Source organism: Oncorhynchus keta, chromosome 4 (genome assembly GCF_023373465.1).
Source record: "Oncorhynchus keta strain PuntledgeMale-10-30-2019 chromosome 4, Oket_V2, whole genome shotgun sequence".
Taxonomy (NCBI): domain Eukaryota; kingdom Metazoa; phylum Chordata; class Actinopteri; order Salmoniformes; family Salmonidae; genus Oncorhynchus; species Oncorhynchus keta.
This window is the reverse complement of record NC_068424.1, coordinates 39,100,396-39,126,057: the sequence shown is the minus strand read 5'-3', so window position 1 is coordinate 39,126,057 and position 25,662 is coordinate 39,100,396. Positions and strand designations below refer to the sequence as shown.

At 45.5% G+C, this 25,662-nt stretch overlaps 1 protein-coding gene across 2 annotated transcripts in view; it reads left to right on the top strand.

Annotated features, from left to right (window-relative positions):
- Window positions 1-5,687, top strand: part of LOC118374773 (uncharacterized) — a 43,082-nt gene extending 37,395 nt beyond the window's left edge. For both annotated transcript variants that reach the window (XM_035761264.2, XM_035761270.2), the window contains one exon: window positions 560-5,687. In XM_035761264.2, coding sequence (XP_035617157.1) covers window positions 560-594 — 35 coding nt within the window. In that variant the 3' untranslated portion in view covers window positions 595-5,687. The remainder of the gene's footprint in view (window positions 1-559) is intronic.
- The last annotated feature ends 19,975 nt before the right edge of the window (window positions 5,688-25,662 follow it).

Sequence of the window (25,662 nt, the reverse complement as noted above, 5' to 3'; positions counted from 1 at the left end):
GAGGGAGCTATCATCCTACCGTAACATGAAGGATGCGGATGGAATTTCGAAAATATTTTAAGTACATACTGCTGGAAAACGCACTAAGAACATTGTCCGATTAACAAGGAGGGATGCAAACTCTGCTTTTGTTGGTTTTGTGACATTTTGACCCAAATGGACAATTTAGGTGTTTTTATAGCAAAACTGTGGGAGAACCCAGGCATTAAACCACTCCAGAACCTAGCAGTTATCCCAGCTGTACGATAGAGCTTTTTATGGGGTTGGTTTAGCGGGTGTGGATGGAAGAAGGGAGGGAAGGCCAAGCCAAGCCATTGTGTGAGCTGGGAATTCACAGAGACACGGGGACTTGAAACACATTGTTTTAGAGATAAGATGGACTTCCCTAGCCTGGTCCCAGATCTGTTTGTGCTCTGCCAGTGTGGCATGATAATAAGTGACCAAGCATTGGTTTGATAGCACAAACAGCCTGGCAGTAAGGATTTCCCTCGTTACTGTATATGGAATATCCTCATGAATGTCTGACTGGATTGTGATTGATGCCATTTTTTCTCCTCAGACTCCTATGATCCTAGTCGAGTGGAGAGAGTGTAGCCTCTGACCTCTATGAATACCTTCGACATCTGGCGGGAATCGGCTTTGATCACCGTTCCGTCCGTCCTCCCATCCGTCCGTGAACTTTCCAGTCAATGCCTTGGTTAATGCCTATCTAGTTCTTTTGAGCTCTATGGGGACTGGTTAAAAGTACTGCACTATATAGGGAATAAGGACGAAACTTAATCTCACTCAATGACCCCCTCCCCAAACCACTGTGCCCCCTTTTCACCAATACAAGCATTGTTTAAGCAACAGCAACAGTCCATAATATGCCAGCCTGACTCTGACCTGGTGCTCCAATGGACCTTCCGACTGCCAAACAAGACAATTACTGGGACCCATCTGTCCTCTGGCCTTCATCCTTCTACTCACACTCCTCGTCCTCCTCTTCACCATCTTCCTCTCCTTCCAGACGCTTCCAGTCATGAGCCAACCACTGTTGCTTAACGGGGTGATTTTCCTACCCTGTCCTGTCTGGTATTTTTTTGTGTTGTTAGTGCATCCCAAATGGCACCTTTATAGTGTACTACTTTTGACTAGGGCCCCGGTCAAATGTAGTACACTGTATAGGGAATAGGGTGCCATTTGGAATGCGGATTTGGTTTTCTTGGAATTACATGTCTGCCATCGACTGTCTCCCAATACAACAGCACTGTGGTTCCTATGAATGTAAAGAAGTGCTTATGCTTTTCAAACACAAACAAATGCTTTAAGACGAAACCACAATAAGACAAATGTCTCGTGTTACAATCAGTGTTGCCTATGTACACCAAATGTAAATAAGAATTATAGAGGTTTAAGGTTTTGTTCCAACAGACTTTTGTGATGTTTGTTGCTGAAAAACGGTATATTTTCTTACCTGTGTTGAAACTTACACTGAGTATACAAAACATTAAGAACAACTGCACTTTCCATGACAGACTGACCAGGTGAATCCAGGTGAAAGTTATGATCCCTTGTTGATGGCACTTGTTAAGTCCACTTCAATTAGAGTAGATGAAGGGGAGGAGAATGGTTAAAGAAGGATGTTTCAGCCTTGAGACAATTGAGATATGGAATGTAATACCATTCCGAAGGTGAATGGGCAAGACAAAACATTTAAGTGCCTTTCAATGGGGTATGGCAGTATATGCCAGGCGCACCATTTTGCGTCAAGAACTGCAACGCTGCTGGGTTTTTCACACGCAACAGAACGATCCATCATCCAAAGGAGATCCAGCCAACTTGACACAACTGTGGGAAGCATTGGAGTCAACATGGGCCAGCATCCCTTTGGAACACTTTCGACACCTTATATAGTCCATGCCCTGACAAATTGAGGCTGTTCTGAGGGCAAAAGGGGGTGCAACTCAATATTAGGGAGGTGTTCCTCATGTTTGGTATACTCTGTGTATATGTTGAAGAAGAATCTGATTTTGAAGCTATACTCTTGAGATGTGTTTACCAATTGATACTTCTCTCCTGTTCTCTACACTTGTGTGTTTGTGGCTTGGCCGTGAGGCCTGAGAATGTACTTATATGTCAGGCTGGATCAGATTGATTGTTTTTGCTGTTTTCCCAACTCCTATATGGAAATTGCCGCGACAGTTGGTGTGACAGTACAACAGATCTGGGGCCAGAAGTTTACATACACCTTAGCCAACTACATTTAAACTCAGTTTTTCACAATTCCTGACATTCAATCCTAGTAAAAATTACATGTTTTAAGTCAGTTAGGATCACCACTTAATTTTAAGAATGTGAAATGTCAGAATAATACTAGAGAGAGTGATTTATTTCAGCTTTTATTACTTTCATCACATTCCCAGTGGGTCAGAATTTTACATACACTCAATTAGTATTTGGTAACATTGCCTTTAAATTGTTTAACTTCGGTCAAATGTTTCTGGTAGCCTTCCATAAGCTTCCCACAATAAGTTGTGGGAGTTTTGTCCCATTCCTCCTGACAGAGCTGGTGTAACTGACAGGTTTGTAGACCTCCTTGCTCGCACACGCTTTTTCAGTTCTGCCCACAAATATTCTATGGGATTGAGGTCAGGGTTTGTGATGGCCACTCCAATACCTTGACTTTGTCCTTAAGCAATTTTGCCACAACTTTGGAAGTATGCTTGCGGTCATTGTCCATTTGAAAGACCCATTTGCGAAGAAGCTTGAACTTCCTGACTGATGTCTTGAGATGTTGCTTCAATATATCCACATAATTTTCCTCACTCATGAAGCCATCTATTTTGTGAAGTGCACCAGTTCCTCCTGCAGCAAAGCACCCCCACCACATGATGCTGCCACCCCCTTGCTTTGCGGTTGGGATGGTGTTCTTCGGCTTACAAGCGTCCCCCTTTTTCCTCCAAACATAACGATGGTCATTATGGCCAAACAGTTCTATTGTTGTTTCATCAGACCAGAGGACATTTCTCCAAAACGTACAATCTTTGTCCCCATGTGCAGTTGAAAACCGTAGTCTGACTTTTTTATGGTGGTTTTGGAGCAGTGGCTTCTTCCTTGCTAAGCAGCCATTCAGGTTATGTCGATATAGGACTCGTTTTACTGTGGATATAGATACTTTTGTACCTGTTTCCTCCAGCATCTTCACAATGTCCTTTGCTGTTGTTCTGGTATTGATTTGCACTTTTTCACCAAAATACATTAATCTCTAGGAGACAGAACGCGTCTCCTTCCTAAACGGTATGACGGCTGCGTGGTCTCATGGTGTTTATACTTGCATACTATTGTTTGTACAGATTAATGTGGTACCTTCATGTGTTTGTAAATTGCTCCCAAGGATGAATCAGACTTGTGGAGGTATACAATATTTTTTCTGAGGTCTTGGCTTATTTCTTTTGATTTTCCCATGATATCAATACAAAGAGGCACTGAGTTTGAAGGTAGGTCTTGAAATACATCCTCAGGTACACCTCCAATTGGCTCAAATGGTGTCAATTAGCCTATTAGAAGCTTCTAAAGCCATTACATCATTTTCTGGAATTTTCCAAGCTGTTTAAAGGCACAGTCAACTTCGTGTATGTAAACTTATGACCCACTGGAATTGTGATAAAGTGAAATAATCTGTCTGTAACAATTGTTGGAAAAATGACTTATGTCATGCACAAAGTAGATGTCCTAACCAACTTGCCAAAACTTTAGTTTGTTCACAAGAAATTTGTGGAGTGGTTGAAAAATGAGTTTTAATGACTCCAACCTAAGTGTATGTAAACTTCTGACTTCAACTGTATATAACACTGTGGTGTTTGTCACTCAGAGCTATACTGTTGTTGCACAGGACTTCTCTTGGGGTTGCTTTGAGTGAGCAGCCGAGAGCCTGTGTATTAAAGGCCCAATCCCAGAACGACCCTTAGATGGACTACGGTCTAGGGGTCCATTTGGGATGGGACCTAAGAAATTGATCTCATTACACATCCATGTGATACATCTGTACAATTTGCTACTAAGAGTACCAGGGATTGCACTGCTTAGTAATGTTATTGGTCCCGTGTCACCTGTCTGTGAGTTGCTGGTGGTTTTGCATTGGTGGTATCCCTCAGGGGTGAATGTGAGGACCGTTACATTTTATTTACAGTGCCACCCCCCAAACATGACTCTGCCATAGTGTGTCAGGGTGGTGTGACAGGTTAGAGTTTGTTTTTTCAGCAACAGCAATCGCAGCAGTATTTCATTTCACAAATGTATTTATGTTTGTTAATCACACCTCATACTGTACAAAATAAAAAAGTGTATTTTAAAATATTTTCAAATGTTAAAAAGGTTTATAATTAACCGTGCAATTTCATTTGCTCACATACGTCCATGTGAATATGTATTTTTTTGTAATTAATGAATTTGGTGTTGCAATGAGTGATAGACATAACATCTCAGTGTGCCTTGTACACATTTCTGTTTCTATGGAAAAAGTCCATATTAGTGCACTATTTAGGATATAGGGTACCATTTGGGATGTACCCAATGTTTATTTGTGTTCAACACGTACAATTTATGTACTGTAACTTGGCTAATTTCTTCATTTCAACTGGACATGTTGTAATTCATTGTTAATTGTATATGGATAAGACAATTTTTAGTTATTTTGGAAATCAAAAATATATATTTTTGAATTAACGTTTTGGATATATACTGTAAAACGTACATTTATGAATCTGATAAATGTAAGCGTTGAACATATCAAACTGGCAAAGAATTCTTCACTTTCACTTTTAATTGTTATACACCTTGATGTTTTTGTTAAAATAACTGACTTGCATATTACATAAGCCTAAATGCAAGTGATTGTGCATTATCAACCAGTACTGGTTGAAAGATCTAGTTCTGAACCAAAACAGTTTTCTGTGTATAAAGACTTAACATAAACAAACCATTTGTGTCTGCTTGCTACAAACAGTGCTATTTCCTTTACCCCTTGTTTGAAGTTACATGGTATGGATGAATGTTACTTGATCTGGTTCAAGACATGCATAAGCAGGAAGTCAGTTTGAGCTTTAGTTTGTGATACTGTATTCCTGATATCAAGCACAGGATAATGTTAATACCCTAAAATTAGAATGATTCTAATTCTAAGAATAATTTGACTTCAAAATGATTCTAATTCTATGGTTTACGCTACCAACACTCTGTCCTTCCCTGTAACTCTAGGCTATGTTCCAGGTGGACTATAGTTATGTGGACATTGTAATAGACCTTTTGTACTGCAAGGTATTTGTAACATAGACTATTGTTGCACATCTTGCTGGAATATTTTCTATTTTCATACAGTCTTTACATATTTTTTTGTTTGTTCTTGCGTGTAAATGCGTTAGATGTTATGGAGAGAAAGGTATTTGCATATAATTGCATTTGGTACTATAGTATACCTGATAAGCAGCCGTTATATATTTCATGTAATGCATATTTTATTTTCTCATTTTTTTCGGCAAGTATTTCAAATGAAAGCAAGGTATTTCTTTGAGTATTCTAAAAAGGGAACTCTGTGTTTAAAGGCACATGTTTGTCTGTATTCATGGTATGATCATTAGAAATGAGCATACATACAGTCATAGTGCGCTTCTTTTGTATAACATTGCCGATTATTAAATCAACTTTGCATGTAAGCTATGCCTCTGTTTTGTATTAACACTTCTGGGCCTCGCTAACCCCTTACTACGCCAATGAGCAGTCATTTGGACTGTAACATTCTAACAGTATGATAAATAGATTTAATATATGCTATCGGGGAAATTATCTTTTGCTTGTGTTAATGAAGGTCTTGGGTATAACATTTCAAAGAACACAATAGCATTTTCATTAGTTTATATTACTGTAGGTGATCTGCTGCAAGGTTATTCTTGGAAAATGTGATATTTTGAAATAGAGCTCATATCTTACAAAGGTACGGTAAGTGTTTTGAAAACCTCAGAATCTGCTCTTTCTGGTACTATAGAACTCAAAATATCTTACCTGCAAGTGACTCTGCAGGAGGATTTGAAAAAGTAACGTTTTGGCATTTAGGATAAGTCTAGAACGGAAGGCAGTCAAAATGAAGGGCTTGGCACTTCTCGTGCTAATATCACTGGAGAAATATGTATATGTACATTCTATTTGGTTTCAGTACAAAGAGACAGTCGGTGAATCATACAGATGTATTCATGATGAATTTGTATCTGTTTTATCTCAAATATTCTAAACTACACTATTCTGGCAGTGCAAACTAGGGGAGACGGGGCAATTGTATTTTACTCTATTGCTCAGAGACCACTTGAACTAGACCAGTAATTTTTTTATGTAAGTAACTTACATCTGTCTCCTAACCATTCATACCATTTACATGTCTGACATTTGGATCACAATACAGATTTTAATCCAAAAAGTCTGGACATTACATTTGCCCCTGTATGTGCCAGGGACAATTGTAAATGTTGCTGAGGTCAAAGGTAACAACTAAAAAAAGAAACCAATACATTCACTGAACTTCAGAAGCATTCATGTTTATGAATGATCATATTATCAAAGACATATGGAATGAATTTGCCTAAAATATTATTATTTCTAAGTATGTAACAAATATTTACAGTAACAACCCTGTTTTTGCATGGTCATTTGGTTCCCCTCAAAACATCTGAATAGTCTGTTGGTGACCAAATTATATTAGTTTACAAGTTATTTAGCACTCCACAGGAAACCATGGGTATTTAAAGTTAGTTTTTGTATAATTAATGTAGAATACATAAAATCCTAAAGTTTAAATAAAATACAAATCATAATTTGGCTGCATGGCTCAGGGTCATTTTAACAATGCGTTACAATTGCCCCCAACCCACCAGCCATGACAAAACCTAATATGCCTAGCAAGTGACAGCAATAGTGACATGTCAATCATGTCAACGTTTAACCAACATATAGTGATGAAATTACTTGTACAGTATAATAAAAGTACAGCAGATGGAAAACAAACATTTGCAAATAGTGAGATATTTGGTTGACACGTGTCAAGCAAGGAGAGAACATAAATAACCTACCCTACAATCGCACATGGTTCCTTGAAGGTAGGGCGTGATTGAATCTGTCCATGGTGCTGGACAAGGTATATAACTGATCTAGTAGCTCTGCATGGTACTGTTTTTCAGCCATAGAAGAACAACAGGGTCAGTGACGTAGGCCTGCCTGTACTGTACCATTTTAGAACCCATAAGTACTTTCTGACAAGGGCCCAAAGTAGTAGTGCACATTAGGTAATAGGGTGCCATTTGGGATGCACACATGATCAAAGCTAGCCTCCTTGGCATGTGAACAGCATTTGAACTTCCAAATATAACAATGATGTTGGTTATTTCCTCTTGTTCAGGCATTCTCATGTCGTGTCCTTCCCTCCCTGGGATTGACTCATCTTACCACGTACTGATTGTCCTGTCTTCAAAAGGTTAACAAATAATGAACTGTTGTGTATCTTCCATTCATATTGACATACCAATTCTTACCATATTCTATCTATAGTGTCAGTTATAGTTTACAGTGTGGCTTCATAAAAACCAAGCTAGTTACAGGATAGTAAAGTTGTAATGTTAAGGGGCAATGGGATGAGTAAACTGAGTGCAGTGTAAGTTCACACAGACAAATGGAAATCAATAGAGGCTTAATGGAAAACCAGTAGTACTTCTAGTACTTCATTGAGTAATCCCATATACCAGGAAATATATATATGAAGAGTTTAATTCCAAAACGCTATATATAAACACTCAAACTGGACTGTTTTATCTCCATCTCTTCTTCCCCTTGGTGCTGTTGTCTGTGCCCAATAATGTTGGTACGATGTTTTGTGCTGCTACCATGTTGTTGTCAGGTTGTGTTGCTACCATGCTGTGTTTTCATGTGTTGCTGCCATGCTATGTCTCTCTTTATGTAGTGTTGTGTTGTGGTGTCTCTCTTGTCGTGATGTGTGTTTTGTCCTTTGTATATACATACAAATCAGCAGCTACTCTTCCTGGGGTCCACACAAAACATGAAACCTAATATAGAACATCATTAGACAAGAACAGCTCAAGGACAGAACTACATACATTTTTTAAAAGACACAAGTAGCCTACATTTCAATGCATACACACAAACTATCTAGGTCAAATAGGGGAGAGACGTTGTGCCATGAGATGTTGCTTTATCTGTTTTTTGAAAGCAGGTTTGATGTTTATTTGAGCAATATGAGATGGAAGGAAGTTCCATGCGATAAGGGCTCTATATAATACTGTATGTTTTTTTGAATTGGTTCTGGATTTGAGGACTATGAAAAGACCCCTGGTGGCATGTCTGGTGGGATAAGTGTGTGTGTCAGAGTTGTGTGTAAATTGACTATGCAAACAATTTGGGATTTTCAACACATTCATGTTTCTTATAAAAAGAAGAAGTGATGCAGTCATTCTCTCCTCAACTCTTAGCCAAGAGAGACTGGCATGCATAGTATTTATATCAGCTCTCTGATTACAATTAAGAGCAAAACGTGCAGAACTTGCTTTTTGTAGTGTAGTGTCAAAAAAGCAGAGCATCTCTTTATTACAACTAGACCTCTCCCCATCTTTGCAACCATTGCATCTATACGTTTTGACCATGACAGTTTACAATCTTATTTAGTCTCATCAACTTGTTCAACAGCCACACCATTCATTACCAGATTCAGCTGAGGTCTAACACTTAAGGAATGATTTGTACTAAATACAATGCTCTTAGTTTTAGAGATGTTCAGGACCAGTTTATTACTGGCCACCCATTCCAAAACAGACTGCAACTCTTTGTTAAGGGTTTCAGTGACTTCATTAGCTGTGGTTGCTGATGCGTATATGGTTGAATCATCAGCATACATGGACACACATGCTTTGTTTATTAATGCCAGTGGCAGATCATTGGTAAAAATAGAAAAGAGTAGAAGGCTGTTGATTTGAATAATAATTTTTTGGCAAAATGCTATATTTCTGCCCCACCCTTAGACACGTAAGTAATTACTGCTAGGTTTTACACGGTCAAATGAAACAAATAACTACATTTATGAAGTCAATATACAGTGCATTCGGAAAGTATTCAAACCCCTTCACTTTTTCCATATTTTGTTACGTTATAGCCTTATTCTAAAATGTTGAGAACAAGTTCTCATTTACAACTGCAACCTGGCCAAGAATAAAGCAAAGCAGTTTGACACATACAACAACAGAGTTACACATGGAATAAACAAACATACAGTCAATAATACAGTGGAAAAAAGTATATATACAGTGTGTGCAAATGAGGTAAGATAAGGAAGGTAATAAATAGGCCATGGTTGTGAAGTAATTACAATATACCAATTAAACACTGGAGTGATTGATGACCAGAAGATGAATGTGCAAGTAGAGATACTGGGGTGCCAAGGAGCAAGATAAATAAATAAATACAGTATGGGGATGAGGTAGTTGGATGGGCTATTTACAGATGGGCTATGTACAGATGCAGTGATCTGTGAGCTGCTCTGACAGCTGTTGCTTAAAGCTAGTGAGGGAGATATGAGTCTCCAGCTTCAGTGATTTTTGTAGTTCGTTCCAGTCATTGGCAGCAAAGAACTGGAAGGAAAGGTGGCCAAATGAGGAATTGGTTTTGGGGGTGACTAGTGAGATATACCTGCTGGAGCGTGTGCTACGGGTGGGTGCTGCTCTGGTGACCAGTGAGCTGAGATAAGGCGAGACTTGTAGATGACCTGGAGCCAGTGGGATTGGCGACGAGTATGAAGCGAGGGCCAGCTAATGAGAGCGTACAGGTCGTAATGGTGGGTAGTATATGGGGCTTTGGTGACAAAACAGATGGCACTGTGATAGACCGCATCCAATTTGTTGAGTAGAGTGTTGGAGGCTATTTTGTAAATGACATCGCCAAAGTCAAGGATCAGTAGGTTGGTCAGTTTTACGAGGGTATGTTTGGCACCATGCGTGAAGGATGCTTTGTTGCGAAATAGGAAGCCAATTCTAGATTTAACTTTGGATTGGAGATGCTAAATATGAGTCTAGAAGGAGAGTTTAGAGTCTAACCAGACACCTAGGTATTTGTAGTTGTCCATATTCTAAGTCAGAACCGTCCAGAGTAGTGATGCTAGCCGGGCGGGTTGAAGAGCATGCATTTAGTTTTACTTGCACTTAAGAGCAGTTGGAGGCAACGGGATGAGAGTTGTATGGCATTGAAGCTCGTCTGTAGGTTAGTTAACACAGTGTCCAAAGAGGGGCCAGAAGTATACCGAATGGTGTCGTCTGCGTAGAGGTGGATCAGAGAATCACCAGCAGCAAGAGTGACATGATTGATGTATACAGAGAAGAGAGTCTCCCAGAGAATTGAACCCTGTGGCACCCCCATAGAGACTTGCCAGAGGTCCAGACAACAGGCCCTCCGATTTGACACACTGAACTCTATCAGAGAAGTAGTTGGTGAACCAGGCGAGGTGGTCATTTGAGAAACCAAGGCTGTTTAGTCTGCCGATACGAATGTAATAAATAAATAAGTAATCAATCCACACACAATACCCCATAATGGTAAAGCGAAAATAGGTTTTAAGAAATGTTTGCAATTTTATTGCAAATAATAAACAGAAAAAGCATTCAAACCCGTTGCAATGAAACTCGAAATTGAGCTCAGGTGCATCCTGTTTCCATTAATCATTGTCGTGGAAGAATCAGAATTTGTTGGTAACATATGTAAGATGTTTTATATTCATCAAATGTGTGTAAGTTACTTCTCATCAGAATGGTATTTTTGTATAATACTGTGGCGGGGTTGCAGTTATCTGTTCTATGTCAAGACTAAGTTGCATGGTCCGCAGAGAGGGGAGAGTGTCAAAGTGTCATCATGTGTAAACATATCTTTTACTCCCTAGCGGGGAAAGGAGGGTGGCAGTGTCTGGAATCATTCTATGCTCCCTCTAATGTTGTTTCTATCTTAACCTATAGCCTCATTCTCCTCTCTGTGAGTTTGTCCAGGATTGGTTGTATTTAGGGTTGGTTGTATCTAAATGACAATTTGATATATGCCTGTTGATATGGAGGATTGGTTTATGGTTCTGGGGTTTGAGAAAGGAGACAAAGCTGAACGATGAATTATGTCTATGCTGTCTGACTATGTGTGTCTTTGCTATAAAGGACCTCATTTGAAATGTGGAAGGGGCTCTCAGAGAATTCATGGTTAGACACTGAATTGCCTGAGAGTCACAGGATTGTGATAGAGCTCATATAATTAAAGATGGACTTTGATAACTAACTCTGACTTGTGTGTGTGGTTTGCTCCCATGATTTGGTAAATAGAGGAAATTTCCACGACATCATCCTTGAGAAGTTTCTACAACTTGTTTGGAGTCCACCTGTGGTATATTCAATTGATTGGACAGGATTTGGAAAGGTACACACCTGTCTATATCAGGTCGCACAGTTGACAGTGCATGTCAGAGAAAACAACGAGCCATAAGGTCAAAGGAATTGTCCGTAGAGCTCCGACACAGCATTGAAGGTCCCCAAGAACACAGTGGCCTCCATCATTCTTAAATGGAAGAAGTTTAGAACCACCAAGACTTCCTAGAACAAACTGAGCAATCGGGGGAGAAGGGCATTGGTCAGGGAGGTAAACAAGAACCCAATGGTCACTCTGATAAAGCTCCAAAGTTCCTCTGTGGAGATGGGAGAACCTTCCAGAAGGACAACCATCTCTGTAGCACTCCACCAATCAGGCCTTTATGGTAGAGCGGCCAGACGGAGCCCCTCCTTAGGAAAAAGGCACATGACTTGGAGTTTTCCAAAAGGCACCTAAAGGACTCTCAGAGCATGAGAAACAAGATTATCTGGTCTGATGAAACCAAGATTCAACCGTTTGGCCTGAATAGCAAGCGCCACGTCTAGAGGAAACCTTGCACCATTCCTATGGTGAAGCATGGTGGTCGCAGCATCATGCCGTGGGAATGTTTTTCAGCGGCAGGGACTGGGAGACTAGTCAGGATCGACGAAAAGATCCTTGATGAAAACCTGTTCCAAGAGCTCAGGATCTCAGACTGGGGTGAATGTTCATCTTCCAACAGGACAATGACCTGACGCACACAGCCAAGACAACACAGGAGTGGCTTTGGGAGAAGTTTCTGAATGTCCTTGAGTGGCCCAGCCAGAGACCGGACTTGAACCTGATCGAACATCTCTGGAGAGACGTGAAAATAGCTGTTTAGTGACGCTCCCATCCAACCTGACAGAGCTTTAGAGGATCTTCAGAGAAGAATGGGAGAAACTCCGCAAATACAGGTGTGCCAAGCTTGTAGCGTCATACCCAAGAAGACTCAAAGCTGTAAATGCTCCCAATGGTGTTTCAACAAAATACTGAGTAAAGGGTCTGTCACGGTTCATGAATCCACTGCCTCTCTCTTTCTCTTTCTCTCTCTCTCTCTCTCTCTCTCTCTCTCTCTCTCTCTCTCCCGTGTTTGTGTGGGCGTGGTTCCCAATCTCGGCCTGATTGTCTGCGCCAGCTGGAACCACTTATCTTCCCTTTATATGTTCTGTAACCAGTGTTTCTTGTTGTCAGATCGGTGTTACTTCCCTGAGGTTGTGTCGTGTGTCTGTGCTCTTCTCTCGCCGCCCTTGTGTGGATTATCTGCTGTGCTCCTTCCTACCTATCCGGTCACACTCCCTGGATTTCTCAGCACGCTATCATTGGAAGATGCGCCCCTAGTCCCTGGGTCGGATTCCGTCTGAGTACAGTCTGTCTGTCCTGTTGCTGTTGTAAACTGTATCCATTAAACCATCGTTGCTTGCATCTTGCATCCGCCTCTGTATTGTCACAGAACGATCTGACCATACCATGGATGCAGCGAGTTCAACGAGTCTGACCGAATTCATTTCCCGCAGTATCACGAGAATGGATCAACAAGAGGAGAACATCTCCAGCACAGATCGGGCAGTACAAGCCCTTGCGACGCAGGTATCCCAGCTGATCCAACAATTACAACATCTGAGGGGTTCCGCTGCGCCACCTACACCGGCAGTTCAACCCGCCCCGCCAGAGCCGGATTCCCAGCTAGAGCCACGGCTACCGACACCAGAGGGTTATTCAGGTGATCCTGACTATTGCAGAGCCTTTCTTACGAGATGTTCCATGCATTTCTCGTTGCAGCCACGGACCTTCAACCGTGAACAGTCTAAGGTAGCATTCATACTCACACTGCTATCAGGCAAAGCGGCTCTTTGGGGAACGGCGGTGTGGGCGAACCAGGACCCATGCTGCACCTCTTTCCAGACACTCTCCGAGGAGATGAGAAGGGTCTTCGATCGGGCCGTGGCGGGTAGGGAGGCGGCCAGACTACTCGCTGACCTTCGCCAAGGAGACCGTTCAGTATCGGAATACTCCATCCAATTCCGCACTCTGGCCGCAGAGTGTCAGTGGAACGAGGAGGCGCAGTGGGACATGTTCCTGCATGGGCTGGAGGACCGGATCCAGAAGGAGATTTATGTTCTGGACCTTCCCAGGAGTTTAAATGGACTAGTGGAACTAGCCTTGAGGGTCGACGCTCGTCTGAGTCGTATTGGCCGCTGAGCATGCCCTAACAGACCGTATAACGACACGGAGGGCGGGCATGCCAGCGGCGGGAACACGGCCAGTTCAGCCTCCGCTCACGAACCCATGCAGCTGGGAGAGCTCGCCTCCCGGGAAGAGAGGGAGAGGCGGAGATCCCAAGGACTCTGTCTCTACTGTGGTAGAGCGGGCCACTTTATCCACTCCTGCCCGGTAAAAGATCAGGCCCGGTAGTAAACATGAGGCTACTATCGGGTGGTGTCACCACAGAGAAGACCTCATCATCTACTCTCCTCCCGGTAAGACTTAGATGGGCCACCCACACGCACGACACCCAAGCCTTACTGGACTCAGGAGCAGAGGGTAATTTCATGGACTTCAAGCTCGCTCACAAACTCCAGATTCCTATCACCTCACTCACGCACAAGATATCCGTCAACGCTCTCAATGGTCAAGAACTCCCCAACATTTCTCACACCACTGAACCTATCACACTCATCACTTCTGGCAATCACACTGAGACACTATCATTTCTACTCATGGACTCACCCCTTGCACCATTAGTTCTCGGCCACCCTTGGCTCACCAACACAACCCCAGAGTTGACTGGGGTCATAACTCTATATCCATGTGGAGTAACAAGTGTCTTGAGTCCTGTTTAGTGTCTGCCTGTTCGTCTGTGTCTGATTCTGTGTTTCTAGAGGAGGCAGTGGATTTGTCTAACGTGCCCGTTGAATACCTCGACCTGAAGGAGGTGTTCAGTAAGTCCCGTGCTGCTTCTCTTCCTCCGCATCGTCCCTATGACTGTGCAATAGAATTATTGCCAGGTGAGTCTCCGCCTAAAGGCAAGTTATATTCTCTCTGTTCCTGAGAGGGAGGCTATGGAGAGATACATCTCTGATTCTCTGGCATCTGGATTCATTCGTCCTTCCTCTTCTCCAGCGGGGCGGGGTTCTTCTTTGTGGGAAAGAAGGACGGATCTCTGCGTCCTTGCGTTGATTACCGTGGGTTGAATAACATCACAGTGAAGAATACCTATCCCTTACCGTTGATGTCCTCAGCCTTTGAAAGGTTACAGGGAGCATCCGTGTTCACTAAGTTGGATTTACGTAATGCATATCATTTGGTTCGCATAAGGGGGGACGAATGGAAGACCGCGTTTAACACCCCCAGAGGGCACTTCGAATATTTGGTCATGCCTTTTGGGCTATCCAACTCCCCAGCGGTTTTCCAGGCACTCGTCAATGACGTGCTGAGAGATATGATTGATCAGTTCATATATGTTTACCTGGATGACATACTGATTTTTTCTTCTTCTCTCCAGGAACACGTTCAGCACGTCAGACGAGTGCTTCAGAGGTTGTTGGAGAATGGACTTTTTGTCAAGACGGAGAAATGCATTTTCATGCACAATCCGTTCCATTCCTAGGTTACATCGTCTCGACTGAAGGTATTCGCATGGATCCTGACAAGGTTAAGGCTGTGGTGGATTGGCCAAGCCCAGATTCCCGTAAGGCCCTACAGAGGTTTCTGGGATTCGCCAATTTCTACCGGCGTTTCGTTCGCAACTTTAGTCAGATAGTCGCTCCTCTTACCGCCTTAACCTCCCCAGAGTGCCGTTCAGGTGGTCCGATACAGCCGAGGCTGCATTCGCCAAACTCAAGAGCCGCTTTGTTTCGGCTCCCATCCTCATAGCTCCCGATCCCTCGCGTCAGTTCGTAGTAGAGGTGGACGCTTCAGAGGTGGGGGTAGGTGCGGTACTTTCCCAACGTTCTCTTCTGACGACAAGATGCACCCTTGTGCGTTCCTTTCCCATCGGTTATCACCTGCGGAACGCAACTACGACATTGGCAACAGAGAGTTGTTGGCAGTGAAGTTAGCACTGGAGGAGTGGCGCCATTGGTTAGAGGGTTCGGGGTACCTTTTATAGTTTGGACCGATCACAAAAATGTGGAATATATCAGAACCGCTAAGCGACTCAACTCCAGACAGGCGCGGTGGGCACTCTTTTCGGACGTTTTGACTTCTCTCTCTCGTATCGCCCGGGTTCCAAGAATGTCAAACCCGATTCCCTTTCTCGCATTTTTGACCATTCCGAACGCCCATCCACTCCCGAGTACATCCTACCCGGGACCCTAGTGGTATCCACACTCACATGGGAGGTTGAATCGAGGGTCAAAACGGCCTTAGAAGGGGTAACGCCTCCGCCCGGTTGCCCGCCTAATCGGTTGTTTGTGCCGGAGGGGTGTCGGTCCGATGTTATTCGGTGGGGCCATTGCTCCAACGTAGCGTGTCATCCAGGAGTCAGCCGCACTAGCTTTTTGGTTAAGCAACGCTTTTGGTGGCCACTGATGGCTCGTGACATTCACAGTTTTGTCTTGGCTTGCTCGGTTTGTGCCACTGGGAAGACTTCTAATCGACCCCCAGATGGGTTACTCAACCGCTGTCGGTCCCTTCGAGACCCTGGTCCCACATCGCGCTAGATTTTGTTACCGGCCTCCCGCCCTCCCAGGGCAAGACGGTGGTGTTGACCGTGGTGGACCGGTTCTCGAAGGCGGCTCATTTTATTCCCTTGCCTAAATTACCATCTGCCAAGGAGACAGCGGTAGCTGTCGTGGATCACGTCTTTCGCTTACATGGCCTGCCGATGGACGTAGTTTCTGACAGGGGGCCCCAATTTGTGTCCAAGTTTTGGCAAGAGTTTTGTAGGTTACTGGGAGCGAGTGTCAGCCTGTCTTCAGGGTTTCATCCCCAGAGCAACGGTCAAACGGAGAGGGCCAACCAAGATTTGGAGAGAGTGTTGCGATGTTTGGTTTCTAAGAATCCCTCTTCCTGGAGTCAACAACTCTCTATGGTTGAGTACGCTCACAATTCGTTGCCAGTGGCAGCTACGGGTCTCTCTCCGTTTGAGTGTAGTTTAGGTTACCAGCCACCTATCTTTCCCAGTACGGAGTCCGAGGTCACTGTTCCTTCCGCTCACGCTTTCATCCAGAGGTGCCGTCACGCATGGAGCAGACTCCGTGAGACTCTTCTCCGGGTGGGGGCGCGCACCAAGGCTAAGGCCGATCGCCACCGGTCGAAGCCTCCGGTATACGTCGTTGGCCAAAGAGTGTGGCTTTCTACTAAGAACATTCCACTCCGATCCGTTTGAACAAACTTGCCCCCAAATTTATCGGCCCGTTCAGAGTCACCAGGATCATTAGTCCGGTGGCGGTCCGGCTCAAGCTTCCTCCGGCGTATAGGAGAATTCATCCTACCTTTCATGTGTCTAAAATAAAACCTGTGTTTCAGGCACGCATTAACCCGCCGGTCCCGGTTCCCCCGCCGCCACGACTTGTTGATGGGGAACCCACCTTTTCTGTCAATTGTATTTTGGACTCTAGAAGGAGGGGACGCGGATTCCAGTACCTGGTGGACTGGGAGGGTTACGGCCCGGAGGAGAGAAGTTGGGTACCTGCTAGGGACATTCTGGATCACTCCCTTATCGATGATTTCAATCGACAGGTAAATTCGCCTGGGAACGTCAATAGGCGTTCCTAGGGGGTATTGTCACGGTTCATGAATCCACTGCCTCTCTCTTTCTCTTTCTCTCTCTCTCTCTCTCTCTCTCTCCCGTGTTTGTGTGGGCGTGGTTCCCAATCTCGGCCTGATTGTCTGCGCCAGCTGGAACCACTTATCTTCCCTTTATATGTTCTGTAACCAGTGTTTCTTGTTGTCAGATCGTTGTTACTTCCCTGAGGTTGTGTCGTGTGTCTGTGCTCTTCTCTCGCCGCCCTTGTGTGGATTATCTGCTGTGCTCCTTCCTACCTATCCGGACACACTCCCTGGATTTCTCAGCACGCTATCATTGGAAGATGCGCCCTAGTCCCTGGGTCGGATTCCGTCTGAGTACAGTCTGTCTGTCCTGTTGCTGTTGTAAACTGTATCCATTAAACCATCGTTGCTTGCATCTTGCATCCGCCTCTGTCTTGTCACAGGGTCTGAATATTTCAGTTTTACATTTGTGATGTGAAAAATGTGTGGATATTGTGTTTTGGAAATAAACTTTTCACATACAGTACACACACGCAAACACATTAATTGATCTGTTTCTGCTCGTGAAATGACAATGCAATATTAGGTTGTCTCAGAATCGGGTTTAGCTTAGTACATAGCATCACTGAGAATGTTGTGTTTTGTTCATTTTCTCGTCTAAAGTCGCTACCCGGGCCTTGGTGTTACCACACATGGTTGTTTGTTATTATTTCCTGCCCTATTGTATCTTGCCTTTCTTTCTCAGTTACTACTGAACCTCACACTTTCCATAGTAAAGGGGCTAAAGATCAGAACCAGGACCAGCACCACTGCAGACGTCAGCCCAGTCTTAATCCAATCGGACCGTGTTAGGGAGTGATAGGAAACAAATTGCCTGGGCCCCATCCATCGTCAGATTGAGAGTCATTAAATAGGCAAACATATTAGCAGTATGTATGAGTCATATTGTATTCCTGTAATCTGCAGTAGGTTTCACAGCCGAATAGGCGAACTGACCACAGACCACGCTGACTGTGACCACAGACCACACCTTTCCCTCCCTGGTTTTAGCTCAATGGGTATTTCGTCTTCTGTTGTGATTGGTCACATGGAATCAATTGCCATTGTGGGTAGGTCCTGCCTTCCTGCTGCATTGTGGGTAGCCGTAGTTGTAGCCTACAGGATGGTCGAGTCCCAAATTACACCTTTATATGGAGTCCTGGTTAAAAGTAGTGCCCTATAAAGGTGCAATTTGGAATGCACTCGATGCGCTTATCTATGTGGAGTAAGTATGGTACAGATCACAAGATTAGAGATGCCCTGTTCCCAGTCATGGAACCTGCCCACTTTCCCCACTCTGACTATCAGACCCAGTTGTCACCAACTGATTAAAACATCTCCACTTGTGCATAAAAAAAATTACATTCAGAAAAATGATTCTCACTTCAATGTAAAAGGGTGATTACTGCTTGGCCTGGCATATCTGATTCATGTAATCACCATATTTTATTTTGTCTGGGAAAGACAGCAAAAACACAAGGCCTAGAGTGAACAGAGCGGTGGCTGTTTTCACTTTCTGACAACTGGAAATAAGACATGGCGCCATAGCCTGTTGACGTCCAGGTGTTTGGCACAGAGAGGAAGCTCGTTCTGCTGTTCTCGTGTCTCAGGGGACTGGCAGATCTGAGGGCTGTTGCCAGACAGCTGTGGGGGTTTATAGGGGAGGGGCGGATGGAACTTCCTCATTAGAGTTATTGAGGCCATCTGATATGGTTAATAAGACCTGGTGGTGACATCTCATTGGCGTTTGATATGACTACCAGCAAGATCAAATCAAATCAAAGTTTATTTGTCACGTGCGCCGAATACAATAGGTGTAGTAGACCTTACAGTGAAATGCTCTAACCAATGGTGCGGGAAAAAAAGGTATGTGTATGTGTCTGTGTGTGTAGGTAAGTAAAGAAATAAAACAACAGTAAAAAGACATTGGAAAAAAGAGTAGCAAGGCTATTTACAGACACCTGTTAGTCAGGCTTATTGAGGTAGTATGTACATGTAGGTTTCGTTAAAGTGACTATGCATATATGATGAACAGAGAGTAGCAGAAGCGTAAAAAGAGGGGATGGCGGGTGGTGGGACACAATGCAGATAGCCCGGTTAGCCAATGTGCGGGAGCACTGGTTGGTCGGGCCATTTAGGTAGTATGTACATGAATGTATAGTTAAAGTGACTATGCTTATAAGATAAACAAAGAGTAGCAGCAGCGTAAAAGAGGGGTTGGGGGGGAGGCACACAATGCAAATAGTCTGGGTAACCATTTGGTTACCTGTTCAGGAGTCTTATGGCTTGGGGGTAAAAACTGTTGAGAAGCCTTTTTGCCCTAGACTTGGCACTCCAGTACCGCTTGCCATGCGGTAGTAGAGAGAACAGTCTATGACTTGGGTGGCTGGGGTCTCAGGACCCATGCCAAATCTTTTTAGTTTCCTGAGGGGGAATAAGCTTTGTCGTGCCCTCTTCACAACTGTATTGGTGTGTTTGGACCAATCTACTTTGTTGTTGATGTGGACACCAAGGAATTTGAAGCTCTCAAACTGCTCCACTACAGCCCCGTCGATGAGAATGGGGACCTGCTTGGTGCTCCTTTTCCTGTAGTCCACAATCATCTCCTTAGTCTTGGCTACGTTGAGGGATAGGTTGTTATTCTGGCACCACCCGGCCAGGTCGCTGACCTCCTCCCTATAGGCTGTCTCGTCGTTGTCGGTGATCAGGCACTTGTGTCGTCAGCAAACTTAATGATGGTGTTGGAGTCGTGCCTGGCCATGCAGTCGTGGGTGAACAGAGAATACAGGAGGGGACTGAGCACGCACCCCTGGGGAGCTCCAGTGTTGAGGATCATTGTGGCAGATGTGTTGCTGCCTACCCTCACCACCTGGGGGCGGCCTGTCAGGAAGTACAGGATCCAGTTGCAGATGGAGGTGTTTAGTCCAAGGATCCTTAGCTTGGTGATGAGCTTTGAGGGTACTATGGTGTTGAACGCTGAGCTGTAGTCAATGAACAGCATTCTCACATAGGTGTTCCTTTTGTCCGGGTGGGAAAGGGCAGTGTGGAGTGCAATAGCTTAATAATTACATGTTTCTACCAAAGTCATCAGTATTGTCCTCATAAGTCTCCCCTTGTCGAAAGATTTAGACTTCTTGGTTCCAAATTGAAGCGATTACTCGGACTTGGCTGGAGCCAACCCATTGATGTTTAAAGCCAGGCACCACAGGCGAAAATGACATTATTTGCATCTACCTATCAATTTTGAGATATGTTGGTATTTTTGTCCATTAGTAAACCTAAAACTTTAAAAAGTAATACACTATGTAAGGAATAGGGTGCCATTTGGAATGGAGCCCTTTTGTCTTGTGGGTTAATTGGCCCAGCACCGTGAACATTTACTCCAGCTTTATAGATTGGGCAGCAGGTCAATGTGCCAAATATCACCACACCAGTAGATGTTCAGCCATTTCTCTCTCTCTCACAGTTGAAGTCAGACATTTACATAAACCTTAGCCAAGTACATTTAAAACTCAGTTTTTCATAATTCCTGACATTTAATCATAGTAACAATTCCCTGTTTTAGGTCAGTTAGGATCACCACTTTATTTTAAGAATGTGAAATGTCCGAATAATAGCAGAGAGAATGATTTATTTCAGCTTTTATTTCTGTCATCACATTCCCAGTGGGTTAGAAGTTTACATACACTTAATTAGTATTTGGTAGCATTGCCTTTAAATTGTTTAACGTCGGTCAAATATTTCGGGTAGCCTTCCACAAGATTCCCACAATAAGTTGGGTGAATTTTGTCCCATTCCTCCTGACAGAACAGGTGTAACTGAGTCAGGTTTATAGGCCTCCTTGCTCGCACACGCTTTTCAAATCAAATCAAATCAAATGTAATTTGTCACATACACATGGTTAGCAGATGTTAATGCGAGTGTAGCGAAATGCTTGTGCTTCTAGTTCCGACAATGCAGTAATAACCAACAAGTAATCTAGCTAACAATTCCAAAACTACTACCTTATAGACACAATTGTAAGGGGATAAAGAATATGTACATAAAGATATATGAATGAGTGATGGTACAGAGCGGCATAGGCAAGATACAGTAGATGGTATTGAGTGCAGTATATACATATGAGATGAGTATGTAAACAAAGTGGCATAGTTAAAGTGGATAGTGATACATGTATTACATAAAGATGCAGTAGATGAGAGCATCTTCACGATGCTGTCTGTGTGGGTAGACCAATTCAGTTTGTCTGTGATGTGTACGCCGAGTAACTTAAAACTTACTACCCTCTCCACAACTGTTCCATCGATGTGGATAGGGGGGTGTTCCCTCTGCTGTTTCCTGAAGTCCACAATCATCTCCTTAGTTTTGTTGACGTTGAGTGTGAGGTTATTTTCCTGACACCACACTCCGAGGGCCCTCGCCTCCTCCCTGTAGGCCGTCTCGTCATTGTTGGTAATCAAGCCTACCACTGTTGTGTCGTCCGCAAACTTGATGATTGAGTTGGAGGCGTGCGTGGCCATGCAGTCGTGGGTGAACAGGGATTACAGGAGAGGGCTCAGAACACACCCTTGTGGGGCCCCAGTGTTGAGGATCAGCAGAGTGGAGATGTTGTTGCCTACCCTCACCACCTGGGGGCGGCCCGTCAGGAAGTCCAGTACCCAGTTGCACAGGGCGGGGTCGAGACCCAGGGTCTCGAGCTTGATGACGAGTTTGGAGGGTACTATGGTGTTAAATGCCGAGCTGTAGTCGATGAACAGCATTCTCACATAGGTATTCCTCTTGTCCAGATGGGTTAGGGCAGTGTGCAGTGTGGTTGAGATTGCATCATCTGTGGACCTATTTGGGCGGTAAGCAAATTGGAGTGGGTCTAGGGTGTCAGGTAGGGTGGAGGTGATATGGTCCTTGACTAGTGTAATGAATTTCCTCCTCTTCTTCCGAAGAGGAGAGGCGAAACGGATCAGAGGACCAATACGCGGCGTGGTAATTGTCCATGGTTCTTTTTTAATGCGTAAAGGTACACATGAACAAACTAACAAAAAAAACAAGAAATGTGAAAACTCAAAACAGTCCTATCTGGTGCACACAGAGACAGGAACAATCACCCACAAACACACAGTGAAACCCAGGCTACCTAAGTATGATTCTCAATCAGAGACAACTAATGACACCTGCCTCTGATTGAGAACCATACTAGGCCGAAACATAGAAATTCCCAAAACCTAGAAAAACAAACATAGACTGCCCACCCAACTCACGCCCTGACCATACTAACTAAATACAAAACACAGAAAATAAAGGTCAGAACGTGACAGTACCCCCCCAAAGGTGCGGACTCCGGCCGCAAAACCTTGACCTATAGGGGAGGGTCTGGGTGGGCGTCTGTCCGCGGTGGCGGTTCTGGCGCGGGACGCGGACCCCACTTCACCATTGTCTTAGTCCGCTTTATTGTCCGCCTCCGTGGCTTTCTCACCATGGCAACCCCTCTCAATGACCCCACTGGACAGAGGGGCAGCTTGGGACAGAGGGGCAGAAGCTCTGGACAGAGGGGCAGGGGCTCTGGCGTCTCTGGGCTGAGGGGCTCTGGCGCCTCTGGGCTGAGGGGCTCTGGCGCCTCTGGGCTGAGGGGCTCTGGCGCCTCTGGGCTGAGGGGCTCTGGCGCCTCTGGGCTGAGGGGCTCCGGCAGCGGCGCCGGACAGGCGGGACGCTCCGGCAGCGGCGCCGGACAGGCGGGAGGCTCCGGCAGCGGCGCCGGACAGGCGGGAGGCTACGGCAGCGGCGCCGGACAGGCGGGAGGCTCCGGCAGTGGCGCCAGACAGGCGGGACGCTCCGGCAGTGGCGCCAGACAGGCGGGACGCTCCGGCAGCGGCGCCGGACAGGCGGGACGCTCCGGCAACGGCGCAGGACAGGCGGGACGCTCCGGCAGCGGCGGCGGACAGGCAGGACGCTCCGGCAGCGGCGCCGGACAGGCGGGAGCACCTGCAGGGAGGAGACAGAGAGACAGCCTGGTGCGTGGAGCTGCCACAGGAGGCAGCGGCGCCGGACAGGCGGGAGGCTCCGGCAGCGGCGCCGGACAGGCGGGATGCTCCGGCAGTGGCGCCGGACAGGCGGGACACTCCAGCAGCGGCGCAGGACAGGTGGGACGCCCCGGCAGCGGCGCCGGACAGGCGGGAGCACCTGCAGGGAGGAGACTGAGAGACAGCCTGGTGCGTGGGGCTGCCACAGGAACCACCAGGCTGGTGAGACCTTCAGGAGGCTTGGTGTTAGGAGGAGCCTGAAAGACCGGGCTGTGGGGGAGCACTGGAGCTCTGGTGCGCAACCTTGGCACCACTTCCCCAGGCTGGACAACTACTCTAGCCCGGACCCTCCAGAGTGCAGGCACAGGTTGAACCGGGCTGTGGGTAAGCACGGGAGATCTAGTGCTTACTACACGCACCTCTCCCCTAGGCTCCACTCCCACAGTTGCCCGGTACGAGCGGAGCGCAGGCAGAGGACGCACTGCACCCTCCCAGCGCCCCGGAGACACAGCACGCAGAGCCGGCGCAGGATAACCTGGACCAAGACTGCGTACCTGCGACCAGACCCGCTGAGCAGGCACCATACGCCCTGGCTCAATGCCCACACTCGCATGGCACTCTCGGGGGGCTGCCCTATAGCGCACCGGGCTATGGACACGCACTGGCGACACCGTGCGCTTAACCGCATAACACGGTGCCTGACCAGTAATGCGCTGCTTATCATGAACACGAGGAGTGAGCTCAGGTCTGCTACCTGGCTTAGTACCACACCTCGTGTGCCCCCCCCCCCAAAAAAATTTGGGGCTGCCTCTCGTACCTGTCGCACTGCCGTGCTGGCTCCTCATATTGCCGCCGCTCAGCTTTCGCTGCCTCCAGCTCTGCTTTGGGGCTGCGATTTTCCCCAGCCCGTGCCCAGGGTCCCTCTCCGTTCAGTATCTCCTCCCATGTCCAGGAGTCCTGTGATGGTGGCCTCTGTTGTTGATGCTGCCTCTACTGTCGTCGCTGTCCTTTACCACGCCGCTTGGTCCGATTTTGGTGGGTGATTCTGTAATGAATTGCCTCCTCTTCTTCCGAAGAGGAGAGGCGAAACGGATCAGAGGACCAATACGCGGCGTGGTAATTGTCCATGGTTCTTTTTTAATGCGTAAAGGTACACATGAACAAACTAACAAAAAAAACAAGAAATGTGAAAACTCAAAACAGTCCTATCTGGTGCACACACAGAGACAGGAACAATCACCCACAAACACACAGTGAAACCCAGGCTACCTAAGTATGATTCTCAATCAGAGACAACTAATGACACCTGCCTCTGATTGAGAACCATACTAGGCCGAAACATAGAAATTCCCAAAACCTAGAAAAACAAACATAGACTGCCCACCCAACTCACGCCCTGACCATACTAACTAAATACAAAACACAGAAAATAAAGGTCAGAACGTGACAAATAGTCTCTCAAAGCAGTTCATGATGACGGAAGTGAGTGCTACGGGGAGGTAGTCGTTTAGCTCAGTTACCTTAGCTTTCTTGGGAACAGGAACAATGGTGGCCCTCTTGAAGCATGTGGGAACAACAGACTGGGATAGGGATTGATTGAATATGTCCGTAAACACACCAGCCAGCTGGTCTGCGCATGCTCTGGGGGCGCGGCTGGGGATGCCGTCTGGGCCTGCAGCCTTGCGAGGGTTGACACGTTTAAATGTTTTCCTCACGTCGGCTGCAGTGAAGGAGAGTCCGCATGTTTTAGTTGCGGGCCATGTCAGTGGCACTGTATTGTCCTCAAAGCGGGCAAAAAAGTTATTTAGTCTGCCTGGGAGCAAGACATCCTGGTCCGTGACGGGGCTGGTTTTCTTTTTGTAATCTGTGATTGACTGTAGATCCTGCCACATACCTCTTGTGTCTGAGCCGTTGAATTGAGATTCTACTTTGTTTCTATACTGACACTTAGCTTGTTTGATTGCCTTGCGGAGGGAATAGTTAGACTGTTTGTATTCGGTCATGTTTCCGGTCACCTTGCCCTCATTAAAAGCAGTGGTTCGCACTTTCAGTTTCACGCGAATGCTGCCATCAATCCACGGTTTCTGGTTTGGGAATGTTTTAATCATTGCTATGGGAACGACATCTTCAACGCACATTCTAATGAACTCGCTTTTTCAGTTCTGACCACAAATGTTCTATGGGATTGAGGTCAGGGCTTTGTGATGGCCATTCCAATACCTTGACTTTGTTGTCCTGAAGCCATTTTGCCACAACTTTGGAAGTATGCATTGTCCATTTGGAAGACCCATTTGCGAGCAAGCTTTAACTTCCTGACTGATGTCTTGAGATGTTGCTTCAATATATCCACATCATTTTCCTCACTCATGATGCCATCTATTTTGTGAAGTGCACCAGTCCCTCCTGCAGCAAAGCACCGCCACAACATGATGCTGCCTGTGCTTCATGGTTG